The following is a 16918-nucleotide window of genomic DNA, read 5'->3' on the forward strand; positions in this document are numbered from 1 at the left end:
TCCGACTGTTTATGCACTTATTGAATAAACACTTAACCACCAACCACAGGATACTGACACAATACCCACAGCAATCTGGGCATTGGCACAGGTGGAAAGGCGGCGTGGAGCCAGGCTGAGTGATGGAGAGGCCTGAACCCAGGCAGGCTGAATGAATGAATGGAGTGCGTGTGCCTATGAGGGTGAACGTTGAGGCGAAAGGGTGCATCTGGGCAGAATAGATTGATTGTAAATATCTATTTCACATTATAATTCAGGAGGTTACAGTGAACCATATTCTCCTTTATTTGCAATACATCCACTGACATGCTAAAAAATACGTTTAAACTTTGGTTATGTTATGTCTGACTTGTGTGCTTGCAGTTGGCACGTTTACAGAGGCTGCCTTTCGACCTATCTTTCCACTTCAGCGCTTAGGAAAGTTTGTATTGCCCCGGCGGGAGTGGCGTAGACTCCTCTGGTACCCCCTGAGAAAAATGGCGTAGTCTCTTGCGCTGCCCGATTGAAAATGGCGCAAGGCTTTGTGCCACGGCGGAAATGGCGTAGGCTCGTTTGCTGCCATGTGGAAATGGCAAAGGCTCCTGTGATGCCCAGTGAAAATGGCTCAATGCTGCTTAATTGCCTCTGGGGAAATGGCACAAAGCTCCTACAGTGGGTGACCACTCAGAAATCGAGCGAAGTTTGAAGGTTAAAACCACATATGTTAAGAGAATTAGTCGGCAAATGCTAGGATTATTTCTGTCCTCTTCTTATACCGACTGCACCCGAGAAATGTCTAATCTTGAAGCAGGTCGCACAGTGCTTCTACCAAGTATTGTTCTTGTCTAACATGACTATCAGATCACCATGGAAGCCATAAATTAAAATAACACCCAACATGGTGCCAAGAACATATAAGATAAAATCAATAAGGTACAGAGCCTTGCGCAGTGTCCGAAATAATCTAGACGAGGAGGGCAGGCAGTCATTTCAGGAGGTTCTCAGTGCTGAGACCACGCCATTCCTGCATTGGAGTCCCATGACGGAACCTTTTAAGCCACATGGAATAGCGAAGGGTGACTTTACAGTATTCATCGTATCACAGAGCCTGGACCCGAGTGAACTTTTTTATTTGATGCGCATAGTCATCCATTACCACACAGTGATCTGTCTCATGTGGAGCATTTATTTTTATTTTTAAAAAGGTATATAGTGAGCACGTTCGTGAATTTTCTTGAGGAAATCAACCGTAAATCATGCGTGCTAAACTGAGAAGTGAACTATAAACGTGACGTATTATGGGACTGGTGAAAAATTGCATTGAAATTTTGGATTAGGTCCAAGCAATCCTGTGCTATCCTGCGATCCAAAGGTGGGAACTTAAGTCTGAGTCAAGTATGCAAATAGCATCTTTCCAGAGGCAAATTCACGTTTGTGATGCACAGAGGCGATTTTTCACTTGCTCTCTATATGACATTGTTACATTAAATTAAGGGTAATTACATTTGTACAATTGAATCGCTTTTGGGAGTTTCAGGCTTGGGACTCCAGCAGATGGTGGCGAGTACCCAGGCTCACAGGTTTGTGGGTATTTTCAAACCTTTTGTTGGTCGTTTTCCTCCATTAAATTGGCCACAGATTTACTGCTGCAATGTCCTCCAAAACTGGTGGAGTTGTAGAAGTGTTTTTTCATAAAAAAATATTTCAGAAGTTCAGATATCACTATGCCATACATAGATTGCTCATTACATATAGGCGTAACTTGAAATTAACAAAGAATTACAGAACAACAGTAGGAAATCTGCAACTTGCACAGATTCAAGGCAGAACTCCTTGAATCATTTGTAATTTCTGTTGGAGCTGGACCACTCTGCAGGGTCATCCCAGATTTTTGCCTTCCTGCTCTGAATCTCTATTTGTTTGGTTTTCAGAATCTGTCCACTTTTTCACTGCTTACCGGAGGTAAGGTGCTTGTGCTGTCCTTTGAAAGGATGGTAAAATTGGCCTACACCTGAATGGTACATTTAATGTACTTTTAAGTCACTAGTGTATAGTACTACATGTACCCAAGGCCGGTAAATTAAGTGGTCCTAGTGGGCTGCAGCTCCTCTTGGGCCACCTGCTAAAGTAGTCTTTTGAAAAATGTTCCAGGCCTGTCACTGCAGCCTGAAGTGCAGTCATATACTGCTAATTAGACCTTGCAAAATAAACCTTTTACTAGGCCCAAACCTTATTTTTTTATTATTCATTAGTTACTAGTAAGGTAGGCCTTAAAGCCCATCAGACAGGTGAATGGTATTTTTAAGAGTAAGTGTTTTTTACACTCAAATGAATTGTAATTTAGAATCCTCTTTAGTGGCGAAGTCAGATTTTAAGTTATAATTTAAAAATGGCACATTTGGAAAGTTGGCATTTCTTTGCCTAAACCAAATGTGTCTTTCTGCCAGTGTCATAGGTTACATGGCTGTGAATGACTTTGTTGTTGGGGTTTATTTATTGCTTACAGACTGTAAGACAAAGGAACCATAGGTATGAGGGGAGAAGGTCTTCCTGACAGGATGGCTAGGGAGAAGCTGTACCCTGCCCTGATTCAGTTTCAAAGGACCCTGTCTTCAGCACGCACAAGGAAAACTGACACCAAACATAACCCTTCCCTGTGTCACCCTAGACCGTTTGGAGTTAGTACGAGGGGAAGAACTGACCAGATCCAGCTTTGGGGGTAGAGCAAGGATCCCCTCAAATAAAGGCTAGCACTACATATAAAAATAGGACCATCACAACCACTCATCAGAACACTCCTGGACCTGTGGACAATTCAGAAGTAAGACTACCCTGCTACCAGAAGGGCTGTCCTCATGCTGGAGAGACTGCCTTGCTGTCTGAAGGAAGAAGATTACACCTACTTGCCTTGATCACAGGCTAATGAGTGTGACTTCAATGGCTGACCTCCTGTGTGAGCCACAGGGACACAACAAGCTTCCAACGGCCTGCCCCACCACTCCCCAGCTGGCCAGCACCAACTGGACCTCCCTGAACTTGCCTGCATCTCTTACTGGCCTCTGCTGGATTGAGTCCTGATCCCCAAGAGGGCCCCCAAGTCCTGGGGCCTTGGCTGGCATCAGTGAAAATTCCTCATGAAGAAAAGTTAAGATACAGACGTTTAGGGTTCTTTGCAACTGTAAAGTGACCTCTTCATGTCGAAAGGTAACCGTCCACAATGACTGCAACTGTAACGCTCCAGTGAGACCCGCTCTTTGTACTGTCACTGATTGTCTGCAGTGGCCGGCAACATGATACCTGCTCTTGATGCTGAACAGTGACTGCTGGTGATGACCGCCAACACAAAACTCCAGACTATCTAATCTTTGCCCGACAATAGCAAACGTCCACAACACTCAACCTGCTCCTCATGCCGAAAGCCTCCTCCATGCAGCCCCCTCCAATGTGATCAGAACTCTTCACGATGGACTTGAGAAGGTAACTCTTCACCGGAACTAACCTGGTCTCTGTATCCGACCCGTACTCCATTGCAACCTGCCTGAACTTGTGACTTTCCCTCCCAGTCTAGTGCAATCGGATAACCACGAGTGGTGCTTTCTGCTTCTTTACACTAGTTTTACCTAAAACTTTAAAAAGCAATATCTCTGGTCTATTGATTGGATTTATTTCATTCTGATATTTTATGTATTAAAATGTACTTTATTTTTGGTTCGGCATTTTTCTTGTGTTTTGTTTTAACTTTATTACTGTTTTTGTGCTGCATAAATACTGATTGCTTTGTGGCAAGCTACTAGAGGATGAAGCACAGGTTAATTTAGTGACTTTTGTGGTTCACCCTGACATGGACTGTGGCTGTTTCTTGAGTGGGGCTTCCACCACTCTCAAGCAGTAATTCAAATTCTTACAATTTCCTTGTTGGGCTGAACTTCCTCAAAATGTAGCCGGAAACTGGCTGATAACTACATTTGGTGAATCAGGCTGATGTTGATAGTGACAGGTTACTATGACTAAATACCATTACTACATGTGGCTTAGCCACTGACTTGTCAGCAGGAAATGTCATTGGGATGGGTATATCTCCCTGGCATGTAGATGGTCGTCCTTTCTCAAAGGAGAGACAGGGTTTCATCGTTTTGTGCCTGGATGTGGTGTTTGTCTGGTAAGGCTATTTGTTGCTCGGTGTAGGTGCATAATAACCCATTGATGAGTGAAAGCCCTCAGCAACCCAAATGCTGGGCTTGGTTGCTTAGTGAACTATTGCTGAGCAGGGTGGCATGGTGACCACTAATCATGAGTAGTTCTTTGAAGACCTAGGCACAGAAGCGGTTAGTGAATCCCACATTAGTGATGAAGATTATTATATAAATAGGTTCGATAACAACAGTTGTGGTAAAAGTTACCACACTCAAGGTTGTTCCTGAACGCCGGTGCTATCCTCTCTGGGTTTACCATTCCAAAAACACCCAAATTGCTAATGAACAGAACATAGCGGGAGACGCACTCGGTAAGGCAAATCACAACATTTGAAATTCTCTCAGCAAAAGGAAAGTAGTGGTATTTATCAATCGATGAAGTCCTGAAAATAGAACACAGTCGTATTCTGACACCTCTGCTTGGAAGCACGAGCGCACTCTTTCAATGTAACTTTTGAGGATTAGACTCCTCTTGCATGGATTAAGTGCTTGGATGCAAAATATGTACCCTGAAGAAGTTCTAGCATCTTTGGGATGAACCGATTTGGCTGTGTCCATGTTTTACTTGAACTTGTCAAGATGAAAATAAAGAATACGATTTTTATCAGGCAAGAAGAGTTATCTATTTTGAGGACTTAGTTGATTGATAAATGTCACTACATTTCTTTTCCTGAGAGAATTTCAAATGTTGTGACTCGACTTACCAAGTGCTTCTCCCACTTTGTTCATGATCATTATCATAGTTGTGCTCAGTCTGCTTAGGAACGTCTGTATGAAAAAGTGTTATTTTAGTAGCGTCATGTTGTTATGAGAATATACCACAGGAAACATGTAGGCTTATACCTAAGAGGTAAATACTAATGGTAATTCATGAGATACTGTACCCTGCATTACAGGTGATCATGTGTTATTTATGTACAAATTGCACAATAAATGATATAATGAGAAAGGGCCATAGACGAGGAGAAAACCATGCCACAGATGACATCCTGGCGTTAGAGGCTGCTCACTCACCCTGTGGTGGCCAGATTGTTGGTAGCTGGTGGGAGAAGGGAGGTGGCTCATAATCTGTGGACGTGGCATATTCATCTTTCAAGCAGTTACAAAGAACAAAGTGCACCATTGACACTCCTCGCTGAATATATTCGGGTGCCTCCGGACACCCACAGATTGCATTCTTCTAACCTTCTCCAATAGACAGGAAGAATAGAAATCTTATACAGTGAGCCTGTGGACAGGAAATAGTTACTCATTGGAAAAAGGGCATCTGGAGCCAGTGGGAGGTGCAGCGGAGGACGAAGATGACGACGTAGAAAGTGAATACAATAATTGTAATAAACATTACACTGTTGCAGACGATCGAGGCCACTACTGTAATCTTAACACAAATGTATTTGATCCTTTTCAGTGAGGATGATAAAATGATTTTCTCTTTTATTGGCCGTTTATTTGATTGTTCTATGTTTTTTTATTTTCAGGTTGTTTACGACTCCAGTACCCTGTATATTTTTGCTCCTAATGCAGATAGCAGATACCAGTGGGTGAAGAACATAAAAGAAGGTAAATGACCTGTGAAAAACTTCAAGTTCATGATTAAAATGTGTCTGAAGTGCATCTGCCACTTGCTTACCGCCACCTGGGTCTTTTTCTTGGCTTTCTCTGTATTTATATTATAGTCAGGGCCACTGAAATTATATGGCAGAGGGGTACTAAGTTATGTGACTAGAAAAGGCAAATGATGTGGTCTGGTATTATAGTCCGATCGTGTTATTTTTACACGATAACACTGATTGGACAAAGGATTCATCTCTTTAGTTCCCGCCTAATACATAACTAACAGAGAGGGGACCGGTCCGTCTTTGTAAGGGCCTTCTGCCCTCCAACAGGCGTTGGCACGTTTTCAGTAACATTTGATCAGTTTTGGCTAGAAACAAAAGCTTTTTTTTTTAAATCTGCAGATTATGCAGTAGATGACGGATTATGTGGTAAATGCAGCAAATTCATAAATATGTGGGGAACGCCGCCGCCACCAAATCACATAATTCCAATGGCCCTGATTATAATCAGGTCCTTGATCGCGAGAAGTACAATTAATAGGCTTCATTTACATATTTAAATTCAGTTTAGGCACACAAATAGCCACCTTTTTAGCAGTCTAAATCCAATTTATTCACACTACGCGTTTTATGCATGTCCAAATATTTACATTCACATCATTTTTCTAGTAAGAAATGTAGTGGGTTAAAATGCCATAGAAGTTTGGGAGCATCTATAAATATCCAGTTGCGCAAATGGAGGTGCCTTCACTATTGAGACTTAATAGGAGCGCACGAGTGTTTTACACAGGTAATTCTAGAAACCGGTGACTGTTGCAGGTTCAGAGGTGTACTCCTGGATACCTGTATGAAACTCCGAAATTTACTTCAAACAAACGAGGACTCGTACAACTTTATTTGCTAGAGACACCGGGCTTATCCCTTATGCCCAAAGGCCACGAAGACGTACAATTCATGTTTACAAAAATTGAATACATTGCAGTGTGCGCTTAGTTTTATGTGCCTTGCTAAACGCTTGTATGTCTTTAAATATTTTATTGATAAGACTTGTTTTTCTCAATTGCAGTGATAAAGAATAACAATAACATATTGGCCAAGTACCACCCTCAGGTTTGGACAGAAGGCATTTACCAATGTTGCAGACAAACTGACAAATTAGCACCGGGCTGTGAAGAGTACAATCTGTTTGGAGACAGTAAGTATTCCACCGAGCATGCTTTAACCTAATGTGCCTAACCAGAAAGTCAGGGTCGGAGTGTTAACCAGTAATGCCTCTTATGGACTGAACTTTGATACCTGAGGTTCGATTACCTTCAATAAAACCTTGTTCCTGGGTGTGCCTAGAGGGACTGTGATAGAAGCTGGCTGGGTTTTACAGGTTCTCTCTTAGGTTTTTGTCAGTAACTGTGGATTATAAAGTATTCAGGCAGTGTGATACAAGATATTAACTTCAGTTTGCTGAAAATAGACTAGGCGGCTTTGGTGGTATGTTTTTTAGAAGAAGGTAAAGCAGGTGGAATCAAGAAATAGAGACTGTGCAAACTGCATATTTTCAGAACCCCACCTCCCCCACCCAGAAAGGTCTCTCAAAGACTTGACTTTGGCAGTTGGCACAAAAGGTGCCCCCTTACACGGGGTCCACAGGGCATTGTTCCAAAGATTTGAATTGTTCCAGGCACTCAACAGCTCAGTTTTATTTGTATTGGGCTTGCATACCTTTTAGTATGTTCTTCAAGAGATAGTCAAGCAACTTTATGTCTGAAGGTGTATTTTAAGGATCATAAAAATTAGATAAAGCCAAAAGAGGACTTAAAGAATTTCATAGGAAGAGGAAGGCTATCCCTATATGTACTAAAAAAAATGTTGAGACAAATGGTGCATTTTAACCTAGATTAGGCCTTTAATGTTCTACTTTTCTCCTTACAAGGAATTGTATTTCAGAAGACTGGACTGCTACTATATTCTGAGCCAGACACTCCAGCACTGGGCCAACAAACGCATCCATATCATGAGACCCACCAACCCCTCTTCACTCTTGTCAGTGCCTGCTACAAAGACCTTTCAAAGTTTTAATGAGTGTTTTTTGCTCTGATAAGAATGTGCTGACCATACACACACTTTAACATGCATTGTGTGAAGGGTTAATCTAGTTGGTTTTAAAAAACAACACAAGCAGTGCAAGAGGACAAAAAAAAACCAGTTACATACGTTGCACAACAAAAGTAAGCAGTATATTAGTTTCCAATTACAAGCATCTCAAGTCATCGTAGAGTGGAATATCGAGGACAGCCTGAAGAACCTCCACTGGCTCACTGACGAGAAAAGGGTCAACTCCAAACTCCTCATACACGTCTACAGAGCCCTCCACGATGACGGACCCAACTACCTCAAAAACCCCGTCAACAGGTACTCCCTTCCCAGACCCCTCCGCTCGTCCCATCGGTCACTCACCAGTGTACCCCAAATAAAGAAGTCCTCAGCTGGAGGAAGATCGTTTTTATACCTGGCAGCAAATAGCTAGAACACCTTACCACCGCACCCCAGGCAGTCGCCATCTCTGCCTCAGTTTAGGAAGAACCTCAAGACATGGCTCTTCAACTGATCTCTGAGGTCCCCCCTCAGCGCTTTGAGTCCCTCTGGGTGAGTAGTGCCCTTTACAAGACTGTGATTGATTTATGCCTACCCTCACCCCACCGTAGTAGGCCACCCAACAGCTGGGAAGGCGGGAACCACTCCATACCACCTCCGCTGTACCTTCTAGCTTGGCATAGTGTAGGAAGTACCCCTGCCCTCCCTTAAAGGCTTCTTCCACCTCTGGGAAACAAACCCTTGCTAGGATACAACTACTCATCCTTTATTGGGCCATAAACATGTCTGACTCTATCGCTTCTCCCAATTAATGGGCACGGCAAGCTATTGAGCGGCATACTGCAAATGTGTGGCGAAATAGTAGTATTGCATATCCAGGAGGGCCAAACCGCCATCCTCTATGTCCCTCTTGTGGAGGGAAAGAGCCACCCTGCTCAATTCTGGAGGTTAAGTGCAAGAAAATGGTCACATTTTTTCAACTAAAAAATGGGTTCAAGCTGCTGGTCAAGTTGTGCATTTCGCAACCATCTTTAAGCTTAATTAGACTGATTTCCAGCTGTGATCATCCTAATTATTGCTTTAGGTCAGTACATTGCAACAACCGAATTGTTGACCAGAGCTTCCAAATGACGACAGCTTTACTCAAGCAGAAATGATGGTTGCACCACAGATTCCCACCATAGGGACATTAATCTTCTGAGCTCGCATAAGAACTATGTGAACAAGCCAAGGATATCAGCTCGTTAGATAGCTCAGTGGGTGAAGGCACTTATGACAGAGATCGGTTTGCATTCAGATGGATTCAGCTTAGAATACTGGTAAAATATCCATGTGTTTAATCAGTCTTCTGGTTTGATGCCTGTTGGAAGGGGGTTAGGTCCAGTCAAGGTCTCAAAATATCAGCTCCTGTCTCAACCCCCTGGTAGCTTCGCAACGAGCAGACAGGCTTAACTAAGGAGACAGGTAGGTAAAGCGTTTAAACACACCAATACAGTAAATAAATATGACCCAACACTCAAATTTATAAACACAAGAAATATTTTTATCTTTAAAATGACACCAGCAATGACAAAAATCCAACATAGAGAACCAGAGATATTAATTTTGGGAGATTTAAAGTAAAACTTGCACTTAGAAGCAAATATCGCTCAAGGGGTAAAAACAAAAAGGGTGTACTGGACTGGGACACAGTCAATGCTGTCCTTGTGAGTGCAGACTAGGAGTTCAGCATGGCAGTCCTTCTTCTTTCTGTTTCCAGCAGGGTTCTTTGGGAGTCCACAACATCAATCCAAGGGTCCAGAGGCTCTAAGATGTTCCCTGGGACTACATTTCTCAGAATGCACTTAGCCAATTCCTTCAAAGGCCCCTGGAGGCTGTTCAGCTGGGGTCTTCCTAATGGAGATGGTGCAGGTGAAGCTCTGTTAACCCGTTGCTTTCAGGGAGTCCACATTTGAGTCTTTTTTGAAGCAAGACAAAGTCCTTAGGGTTGTGGTTCCTGTGTGCAGCAGGAGCAGTACTTCATAGCGCAGTCCTCTGGTTTGCAGACCAGGCTCCTTCTTTTTCTTGTGATTTCGGGCAGCAGATGTGAGTTGCAATGCAGATCAGCCACTTTTATTTAATCATCATGGGGGACAAGCAGGGAAGCACCCTTGTCCAATGAGGGTGCCACTTAAAAGCACAATAGCTTCCTCAAAAGTGTGGCATTGTCTTGTTCCATAAAGTACCACACTTTAAAATTCCAAGATGGGCAATTTTCCTTCACATGAGCAAGACCTGGTTAAACCAAACTACTGATGTGGCTCATTTCCATTAACACCCACCTCTGGACATCTGCACTTTCCTGGGTCTGCTATCTATCTGTGGGGTGCAGGGTGAGAGGGCAGGCCTGGCTGGCATTCCTTTCTGACCTGAAGCCCCCTTCTTGGCCTGGCCTCAGCATCTGCCAACCTCCCCCCATCAGATAGCCTCTTCTCAGTGCAGGCCACTTATCACCTCCTTAAAGAGCCTGGCTATTCCTGTTAAGGCTGACCAATCAGGAGAGGCCACTAACAGGCTAGAATTTTGCTTACAGAAAATAAAGTCTTATAACTTATTTTCTGTATTATCTATGATAAATTCAAAACTAGTAAGTTGTTGGATTTATCATTACCATTCTTTTGAGTCCTTTCATGAGACATTGAGCTCCTTCCTAGCGATACTTATGCTTATGGCAAATATTCCCATATAAGCCTATGGAGCAAAGTATCTACAATGAGGAATAGTATAAGGTGCAGTTTCTCCCTTACTAGGGCATATAAAACATATTTTATAATGTCCCTGCTTATGGTTACATGGCACCCTGCCTTTGGGGCACCTATGGGAGACCATAGGGGTGACCTATATGTAGAAACAAGGTCGATTGTCACTTTGGAAGTACCTTTAATTCCAAAGTCAAATTTGCACACATTTTGCTTTGTAAAGACAGGCTGCAAGGCAGGGTTGCCTTTGAAAATGACGTCAGGCAACACAGCAACACAGCAGTGTACACTCCAGTGCAGGAAATCTACTGGGCCTCTAAACCACCAAGCCCTATTGTATACTAGGGACATATAGGTAGTTTGAACCCCCCGTGCCCTATTATCTACTAGGGACTTACAGGGGCCTGTAATTGCCAATGATAATTGTACCATTTTACCACATACCTTTAATTTAAGGCCTAGGTCTGTTTAGAAGAGCCCAGGGCACAGACAGGGTCAGTTACCACCAGCATTAGTCAGGAACATTGGGGTGAACATGCTGCTAAAAGGATGACTTTCTCACAATGCCTAGTAAAGGGAGTGTAGTAGGTTCATGCTTTAGTTACAGAGATCAGATATAGCTTGAGGTCACACCTTTAGTTCTGGTGAGAACTCTTAGTGGTGTATGCAACTGCTAAAAAGGCTTATATGTGATATGGTGAGCAACATTGGAATGGACAGTATTTAAGATTTATGGGATAAAATACCCCCTGCCATACATTATAAGGATATTTCAAGTAACCAAGTAGTTCTATGACCATTTACAAGAACTAGGCCAAAGGCCAAGTCCTTTAGAAGATCATGGAACTCCAAGATGACCTGCGGTATCAATATCATGTATGGCAGGAGGTACTTTCTTCTTTAAAATACATGGTCACACCATCACATTTCCCCATACCACTTAAATCCTTGGTTTGGTGCATAGCTCTTTCAAATGAAAGAGAACGCATGTTTGCAAACACAAATGATACAAATAGAATATCTAGTGAAAAATTAAACACATGAAAAGAGCTGGTAGATATTTGTTACAAACAGATATAATAAGCAGCTTAATACAAGTTTTTTTTTTTTTTCTTTTTTCAAAGGGAGCTGTCAAAACATGAAGAAAGATTCAAACTTTTCAATAATTACACGAGGAGTGCAAAAAATAAACATAGTACCATAAATATCTAATTTCTTCTTATCTATTGGCAGCTAGAAAAACAGAGCACAAGAAAGAAAAGCAATTTGTTTTCCTTTAAATAGCTGTTTTAATTATGCTCCGTGACTTGGCCTGTGACTTGACCCACTTTTCCCATCAGCTACTGCCTGTGGCAGGAGACATTGTGGTCAGGACTCAGCTATAATAAGTTATCATAGTTGAGTTCTGACACAAGTTCTTCACAAGTCACTGTTTCTAAGAAAATTAGAAACATATTTTTATATGGAATTGCAGAATCCCATGTATTGTATGTCACTTAGCACTATACAAACACATTTATGTGTTTATGTGCTATGTACTTTGGAATTATTTGAATAATTATTAATTTAGACTTCCAATTGATTGTACATATTGTACATTAATGTGACATCAGTTCCCTTACCCACCTATGAGACCTAATGCGTCATATTGTAGTGTATTGAAGCATTTATATTTGATTATTAAATGCACTACATCTCTTTTTTGGGGAGAATTTAAAATGTTGTGATTTGACTTACTGACTGCTTCTCCCAATCTATTCTGTTCATGTTGATTGTTATGGTAGTGCTCGATTTGTGTAGGTACTTCTGCATGAAAAAACTTTATTTTAGTAGCATTATGTTGTTATGACAATATACCACAGAAACATCTAGGCTTATACCTAAGAGGTAATTACTAAGGGTAGTCAATGAGGCACTGTGCACTGCATTACAGGTGATTGTCTGGTATTAATGTATGAATTATGCAATAAATAATAAAACGAGAAAGGGCCTTGCCATAGACGAGGAGAAAACCAAGCTACACATCACATCCTGCGGTTAGAGGCTGCTCTTACTACCCCTACATGGGACGCTGTAGCACTTGCCTACATGAGTACTATGGTACCCCATGTAGGGTGTGCAGTTGGAAGGATGCTATTTTTGTATCCTATTTGTGAACTGTCTCCATGTCATGTGTGATGACCACCGAGGTACTGTTATTGTGTTATTGGACTCAGCGCAAAGTGGTGTGTTGGATGATGAAGTGTAAGAGAGAGGTGTGCAGTTTTATTATGCTGTTACCTTTGAACCGCTCTGCAGGTCCCTTTATGGTATTTCATACAATATGGTCTGCTTAGCTGGTTACTGCACTGGGTTGTCCAGTTTGAGATTTTATGGATAGTTGTGTTTCCTTACTTGCATGGTTGGAGGGAAAGAGAAGTGGAAATAACTGTACGCATTGGCATTTATATTATCATCTTTTATCCGATGATAAAAGATAAAAAGTGCAAAGAAGCGATCAGATTGTATATATATTTGAGACCCACAGTGATGCAGTGAATGAACTATAAAAAATTCCTCCAAAAAAAGTCCAATAATGTGTGACTGATTTCTTCAGTTATTCCATGTCTGTTTGTTTGGTTATGTTTGATTTTTTTGGTTCTACATTGTGGGTGATGGTCAATCCTTATAGCAGATATGTATTTATATGAATTTAATCGGTATAAGTTACAATTTGTTGCTGACCGCTGCATAATATGTTTTTATTATTATTGTGGCCCATAACAGGTATGTATGGAAGTCCATAACTATATACTGTTACAGTGACTCTTAGGTCAGCCCTTTTTTGCTTACCTGCATAATGAAAGCCGTTTGCTGGTTGACTTGTTTCCAGTTCATGGGTTGTAAGCTGAGGATTGAGCTGGAGTTTGTGACAGTTTTCTGTTTTCTGTCTGCAGGAGGTTCATTTATCTAGGAAACAGCCAAGTTTTCAAAGTGTATATGCTCCTGAGAGCCTCTAATGCTGGGTAGTAGTGAGCTTCAAATGTTCATAGCTTGTTCTGATAAATCAATGCCTCCTACAGATTTCTTATAGTACGGTGGTGCGAGGAAAAGTGGTGCAAGCCTGGAGTGCATTGTTCTGTTTGGTTTGTATTACTTGTAATTAACTTGTAGGTATAGCTGTTCTTTTTCTGGGCGGCCCTGTGGACAGTGCAGAGTGCATTGAACATAGCTATAGGTCACCAGTGGAATGATTGCAGGACTAGGGTTATGAGTTCTCTTGGGTGAAGGCAGCGACGAAGCCATGCAGAAGCATTTTGGATGAGTTGTATTTTGTAAAAAATGGATGTGTGCCAAAGTATAGGCCGTTGGTGTAGTCATGCTCGGAAATTTCGAGTGTGAGGATAACTTGTAGTTTATGTTTATGTCGGAAGGTATGGGATGATGCGATGTAGTGTTTTGATTGTGTGGAACGAACTCTTTGTGGCATTGTTAGCAAGAGATATCAAGAATAAGACATTGAACAACCACAAACATCTAATCCTGCCAAGCACATTCCCACCCTTGATATGGCTTGAGATTTACTCCTGTTCAGAGTGGGACTAAATCTCCATCCAGGAATAAAAGAGTTTCTTCATGGGGATACGTATTTGTGCAGAAGAAAAGAAGCATTTTATAAAAAGTGCAAACCTTCAAAAATAATTTAGGCATCTCATGACATGTAAAACGCTATAGATATACCACAGCAGGCTTCAGGCTTATGCCTGCCTTTGAAGTAAATGTCACATGTTTTTAAACGCACGAAACAATTCTAAAACTGCTGCTGGGATTCTTCATATGAGTATTCCTGGAATGTTCTGTGAATTGTAATAACGTATGAAATTTAGTTTAGTGATGATGAAATAAAATACTGCAGTAAATGCCTGACTTTGTTAGAATCTGCACCTTTTTCATAACTTGAGTGTAGCAATTGCTTACATCTTCAGAGGGCTTGAGAAAGTATGTTGTTTCATATCCCATAATCCCCTTAATTGACTGTGTTGCCTGTGGTCTCTCATGCCTACGCCCAGCCAGGACACGGAAGTACTAAAAAATGAACTGGCAAAATGTGTTAATTGTCATCAAGGAATGGCTAGCTGTTCCCTTCAGCTCAAAAATCCAAGTGGACGCAGTGGTACCTCAAGGGAGAAAGGTACAGAGTGTCTTTAAACATAGACAATTCTCAAGCCTGCCATGGCCTGAGCCACAGATTCCAGATTTAAGCTGCAATCCTTCCTTAAGACCGTGGTTACCCTCTCCTCCAGCAGCTGTAGTGGGACCACTAACTGGTGGGGCAGAAACCGTGCAGCGACCCAGCTGCCCTAGACGCCATACACAAATTGCCAAGCACTGTCACCTGTGCGGATTTGGTGCCTGAGGTAGTGTTTTGTCCGTTCCTGAGTTCCCAACTGCCCAAGAGGTCATGAAGTGAGCTCCAGCTACTCTCAACATGAGTTTAAATGCTGCAGGGAGGACCTCGGCAGGCTCAGAATTGGATGAACCCCTAGTCAACTGTTGAAGAGTTCCCGGATGGCTTTTGGAAACCTTTGTGAATTCCAACACTTTGTAAATGCTCACCACTGCCAAGGTTGCAAACATGGGAGAGCAGATTTGCCAATTTCCTTTGAAAATCAGTCCCAAAATTTCTTCTGACAAGTGTCAATTGCTTAATACTTCATGCAATTCTAGATAGGTGCTATATCTGAGGAATGTGCTGCTCTTTATAGACCATATGTTGACTTGCAATTGCTTGTTGAATACGTAGCCATTATTTTTCATGTTTCATTGAAAACCATTGTATTTCAGTTGAGCAGCTATACTAAGGGCTGGCAAGCAAAGGAATGTTTATATTTTTAAACTAGGACCAACCAAATTATTCAATTTTTCTGTTTTAGTTACAAGAAAACCTCTTCCTCCAACACCTCAACCAAAGGTAAGCACATCGCTGTTACTGAATTAGGTTTTAAAAACATATTGTCGTAATGCTGTTTCCATTTATTGTGTCCCACTTCCTTTCTCGTATCCCCGGTATGTGTCACTAGTTACTTTTTGATCTGTAGCCTCCTGTTCTTTATGCATCGTATTTCACTTCCCTGTAACTTTTCTGCCTTCACAATGTGGTACTACAGTCTAGATCCCTAGAGTTCCCTGACCATTTGTTTCCTAGAGAGATTGCGGATTAATAAATAATACACTGGGGAATAAAATTAAATAATACATAAGGTTTGAACAAAATGAAATACTGGCAAGAAATTCAAGCATCCTTATAAATATTGCTAGGATTTCTGTCTAGCACGTGCCTGTACCCGACTGCCTTTTGTTTTCGGTCCGTTTATATTGAAGGTAGGGTGACCAGACGTCCCGGATTACCCCGGACAGTCCCGGTTTTTAGAGGACTGTCCCGGTGTCCCGACGCTTCTTTTAATTTTAATAAAATGTCCCTGTTTTCTGGACAAAGGTCAGATCATTACATAAATGTCCCGGTTTTTGGGGCAAAGGTCAGATTATCTAGGGAAAAATAAATTAAAGGTATGCTCTCCTTTAACAGACGCCTACAAAGTATGAAATGATTAAAGTAATTTATCCCTTACTGTCAGGCAACATAGTACCCTGTCTGCTCCCAGCAGAGTTGTAAATGTGTGTGTGTGTGTGTGTATATATATATATATATATATATATATATATATATATATATATATATATATTAATATATAATATATATACATATGTAAACACACACATGTATAGGCACACATTCACAAAGCTACGCAAAAAAGGGAACAGGCCAGAAATAAAAGGGAGTGTAAAGTCTTTAATCCTTCTTTTATGTCTGACATGTCCCGGTTTTTGCTCCTCAAAATCTGGTCACCCTAAGGTTATATTTAGTTGTATTGTGTCTGTGTTCCTTTTACATTGTTCTGGAGCTGCCTCGCCGATGGTGAGACAAAGGCAAGCTCTGTGTCGCCAAGTTCAGAAGAGAAGCGCAGGCCCCGCTCTTCCTGGAAAGGGTGTCCGTAAGTGCAATTCCTTTCGCCTGCAAAGTGCTTCCCAGAAGTGTCCATGTTCCTAGTCTTTTGTTCCAAACTGCTGGCTGATTGTTCGAAAACGTTCTTTTTCTTTACTTAAGATTGGAGAACGGGAACCAATTCAGTCTTGAGCAGACAGTGCGGTTCCATGGATCCCAGCAAGTGCTCCCTAGACTAGGTTATTTTACGAGCGATTTCACACGAGGGAATTAGTGTTAGTTAGGTTATTTCTTAAATTGCGGTATTTACATACACCAGTTAAAGACTGAAAAAGTTAAACTGTTGGAAAAGAAGGTGCATTAGTGAAGGCGAGGACAGTG

At 41.6% G+C, this 16918-nt stretch overlaps 1 protein-coding gene across 3 annotated transcripts in view; it reads left to right on the forward strand.

Moving 5' to 3' along the window:
• Positions 1–16918, forward strand: part of TEC (tec protein tyrosine kinase) — a 495677-nt gene that overhangs the window by 341922 nt on the left and 136837 nt on the right. For all 3 annotated transcript variants that reach the window (XM_069201615.1, XM_069201617.1, XM_069201620.1), the window contains 3 exons: positions 5651–5732; positions 6795–6923; positions 15468–15505. In XM_069201615.1, coding sequence (XP_069057716.1) covers positions 5651–5732; positions 6795–6923; positions 15468–15505 — 249 coding nt within the window. The remainder of the gene's footprint in view (positions 1–5650; positions 5733–6794; positions 6924–15467; positions 15506–16918) is intronic.

This window comes from Pleurodeles waltl, chromosome 1_2 (genome assembly GCF_031143425.1).
Source record: "Pleurodeles waltl isolate 20211129_DDA chromosome 1_2, aPleWal1.hap1.20221129, whole genome shotgun sequence".
In the NCBI taxonomy this organism is placed as follows: domain Eukaryota; kingdom Metazoa; phylum Chordata; class Amphibia; order Caudata; family Salamandridae; genus Pleurodeles; species Pleurodeles waltl.